The sequence below is a fragment of the Macadamia integrifolia genome, chromosome 4 (genome assembly GCF_013358625.1).
Source record: "Macadamia integrifolia cultivar HAES 741 chromosome 4, SCU_Mint_v3, whole genome shotgun sequence".
In the NCBI taxonomy this organism is placed as follows: Eukaryota; Viridiplantae; Streptophyta; class Magnoliopsida; order Proteales; family Proteaceae; genus Macadamia; species Macadamia integrifolia.
The window spans coordinates 18,485,305-18,489,322 of NC_056560.1; the positions used below are offsets into that span (position 1 = coordinate 18,485,305).

Here is a 4,018-nt window from a genome sequence, read left to right on the forward strand (position 1 = left end):
GGGGGGGGGGGATTTTAAGAATATAGCTAATAAAAAGTTTAGGAAAGGGTTCTCTGAACCTACAGAGTTTCCTTTGCCCCCCACCCCTTCACAACAGAATTTTTTATTCACTTTGTAAATGAAAGAAAGGAAAAAAAAACACACTCTAACGTGAGTAGTAGTAGGAAATGCGGTAGGTTGAGAGACACTTCCCTAGAAGTTTATAAACAACCATCTTAAGAATAAGCCATTATACTGTTAAATAGTGCTACCAATTTACTGTAACAGTTCTTGATTAGTTAAAGAACAAGATTTGGATTGAGAGATCATGTAACAGGATTGCTGAAGTTATGGTGAGCTCAGAAAAAAACCATGATGGCAATTAGAAGAATATAAAAGTCACTAAAATATAGTTCCCCACTTCAGAATTCCAATATACCGTTCATAATTCTTCTGAAAAAATAAGATTTATTCTGCCAATATATTTCATGATCACGAACAGTCGCTACTAATCATATGAAATTGTCAACCGTAAAGGTCATAGTTGTCATGCGGTCTAGACGTTGGAGGCAGCCTGGACACAAGGCAACACCACCTAAGCAACCAAGGTGTTTGGACGCCTAGGTGACCAAGGTGCCTAGCACCACCTAGGCCTGGAAAACTATGGTAAAGGCACACACTTATCCCCATCGGACTCTGAACTCAATGGCATATCTAGCATCAGCCCATGTTTTTGCAAGTGCAAGGCATGGAAATAATGATGCAAAGTTTTTGGGCACATCTGATCATGCTCTCCCTGACGTCATTGTTAAAAAACCTGTTTGATGGACTTAAAATTTTTTATTTATTTCTTCCTGCGTCTTTTCTGGTTCTGATAAATGTTCAGGTGCAGATGATACAGAAGACTCACTCGAGCACAGCTAAACAAGGTGACATAGTAGGATCAAGAAATTTACTTGCATGGTTGCCACTGATGTCATTTTTCCATTGGAATCTGGTCGGCTTAGCACGCTTGAATCCTGATAAAATCTGTAGACCAACTCTGGTGACTGGTGAAGAATATGATAGTACTGCTCCACAAAGGCATTTCCAACCACTTGGGCGCTGGGGGGTGGGCTTGATGCCGGCGTTGCCATCTCTGCACAGAAGCATATTTAAAATATTGCAGCAAAAAGTTTTTCAAATTATCTTTTTAAGGTATGTATGGAGGGGCTAACAAAAAACAATATATAAGTTTACTCGCAATGAAACATGACAATTCAAAAATGACAACAAATCAAGGAAACCAAAAATGGATATTCAGTAAATAACAACCAAACCCAAATAATAGTGAAGTAATTCAGAATTACAAGCTACCAGCAGACCAACCACAAATCTAGCTATACAGACAAAATCTTAAAGTCAATAAAATTATAAACCATAATAAAATAAATCAAGTATGAAGTCCCCTTCGGATGGCACAAAATTCAAAAGCAAAGTGTTAATCACCAGAAAACAAACTGCAGCATATTATGAGTCATCCAAGTCAACAACAAATAAAATGAAGAAAACAACATCCATACTTTTGGAAGTAAGAAAACTCAAACGAGCACATACACCAGCCCCCAATTGCTACAGATGAGTAAAGCAGGCCCCAATAATATGCAGTAAACCCCAGAGTTGATACATGCTAAAACAAAGCACGTGAATCCAGACATAAACCAACTAAATGAGATTCGGTAACCAAACCAAACAAAAAAAAAGCCTGCACTAAACCAGCACGCATAGAAAACCTAAACCTCGGAACAAACCCACAAAATAAAAACAATATAAAAGAACAAAGCCCATTATCTCTCAAAGATGGTCGAAGGAAGGGACTCGTGCGAGGAAGGAAAAGAAAAGAGACCTATTAAAAAAGCGATATAAAAAAATATGCAAAACGTATAACAAGTAGAAAACGGAATATACACATCGAAAGTAATATCTTCAGACGTCAAAGAAACCCTAGAAAACGAGGAAGTGGGAGAAATTATGCGTAAAACCCTAAATCAAATATCCAAGTTACAGACGGGTCAAAAAGAAAATTAGAGAACAACAAAAAACCCTAAAATAAGTAATGAAATCACAAGATCACCAACCCCAGCACCAACCGACCCGAACATATTGAAAACTCCAGATCTAAGCAGCAGAAAGCTTGATATTTGACAAAGCATAGTTCAAACACCTCCACTTCCTTACTCCCACTAGAAAATAAAAAAGAAAGGCCTCAGATCAGCAAATCCACCAAACGAAACACCCAGACTCCTCCCCAGAGAAAAAAGAAGGATAGAAAAATGTCGCAGATCGATTAAGCTCCTCACCCAAAAATCGAGGTCAGAACAATCAAACAAATACCAAAATAACATAAATCAACAGAGACCCAATACCGGAAAATAACTAATCTTCGACATTGAAAAAACATCATCTCGAGAACAAAATTAAGATAAATCATCAAAAATCCAAAAATCAAGACAAATATGAAACAGAAACAGCAAAACTTGCATATAAATAGTACAAACTGATGCAGAACAATAACAAGTAATCAAAACAGAGAGCAAAAATGGAATCTTACCTCTTAACAGAACAAATTATCTGCAAAAGAGAGACGAAGAAGATGAACAAAAGAAAGGAACAAAGGAGGCAAGGACAGGTGTGCGTGCTGTGGGTTTATCAGAGAAACTCGGATTAGATGAAGAGAAGGAGAAGGAAAGCCAAAAGTTCTTTCGCGAACCAAGTTCTTCAGTCTTCAGATCTCATTTTAGGGAAAAAGCATCAAGGCATGGAATTTTCTCAAATGATGCGGCGCTTTTTCGTCATGAAAAAAAAGTACGAGTTTGTTGATTGCCCATGTAATTATGGGCTGGAACCTTGAGGCCCATTGTTTGGACCGTCCGATCCATCATCGCTTTTCCCGTTCCTTCGACCTTCTTGGAGTTCTGTTTGCAGTTTTGACCTCTTATGGAAAAAAAGGAGTTAAAACTTTTCCTATTCCGGATTCCCGACTGCACCTTAGCTGTAATTTTTTTACTTTTCTAGTATGTTAGCTGTAAATATATTGGCTGATACTAATTTCGGTATTTTTATGTATCACCTCCACTGGTGGCTTATATTTCTATTTATTTTTTTCTTTTTCTTTTTATTTATTTAATTTTTTGTGTTTATTGTGACAAGTTTTATTCTTATTTCTATTTATGTGAATTAAAATTCATAAAGAGATTAGGATATTTAGAAATGTATTGATATAAACATTTAAGTTTATTTATGCTCTACATGTTAATGGCCGTGTACAAGTATTGGGTTTTTTTTTTTTTTTATACGCATTTTGTGTCTTAGACATGCTGCTTCAAACTTGATGCGAGAGGTGTAAAATGACTACCACTCCCTTTATGGTTGATGCCCGAATATACACTCTCATTGACCGGGGAATTGGTGCAAAGGCCACACTTCCGAACATACAATGTTTTATCATTTTTGTTCCAAGCAAGACACCATTTTCATTATTAAGCAAAGATAGAAAAGTAAAATCAATTATTTTTATAAACAAAGTTTTCCTCTGCAACTCCCCAATCCCCTTCTGCTACTTCCCCACCACCCTTTCATGCCCCTCCCATCTCTATCTTTATTGACAAATTCAGTTCCACATTGAGGCCAAGCAAACTATAGGTGAAGGGAGTCATGGCCTTTGCAGTGATGCTGGACATTTGGTTGTCATTGAAGAGACTTAAATGAAGTGGAGAAGAAAGGAAATGATTGTGAGTTAGTGAATATATAGTTCTCTATTAGGGGTGTCTATTTTAGGTCTAATTGAGCTCGAATCAGCTCATCTTGATTAATAAATGCATCGTATCAAGCTCTAGGCCAGCCTAATTAAAATCAATCATCTCAAATGTAATGGTGCTCCATGATGGGTACCTGATCAGATTAATAGGCTGACTCATCTTGATATGTTTAAAGATCATTTGTAGCCCACTTAGAGTTGATGGATAACCCATTTACTAAGTCTGTGACCTAAAGCCTAATT

The 4,018-nt window shown here is 37.0% G+C and overlaps 1 protein-coding gene across 2 annotated transcripts in view; it reads right to left on the bottom strand.

The window, feature by feature from the left end:
• The window catches only part of LOC122076481 (nuclear transport factor 2-like), a 9,144-nt gene extending 6,336 nt beyond the window's left edge, over positions 1 to 2,808 (bottom strand). Inside the window, exons 1-2 of one of the 2 annotated variants that reach the window (XM_042641787.1) lie at positions 2,570 to 2,808; positions 936 to 1,117 (exon numbers count right to left, since the gene is read on the bottom strand). In XM_042641787.1, the coding sequence (XP_042497721.1) occupies positions 936 to 1,115 (180 nt within the window). In that variant the 5' untranslated portion in view covers positions 1,116 to 1,117; positions 2,570 to 2,808. The remainder of the gene's footprint in view (positions 1 to 935; positions 1,118 to 2,569) is intronic. The other variant, XM_042641786.1, reaches the window with a different exon arrangement.
• Between the last annotated feature and the right edge of the window lie 1,210 nt (positions 2,809 to 4,018).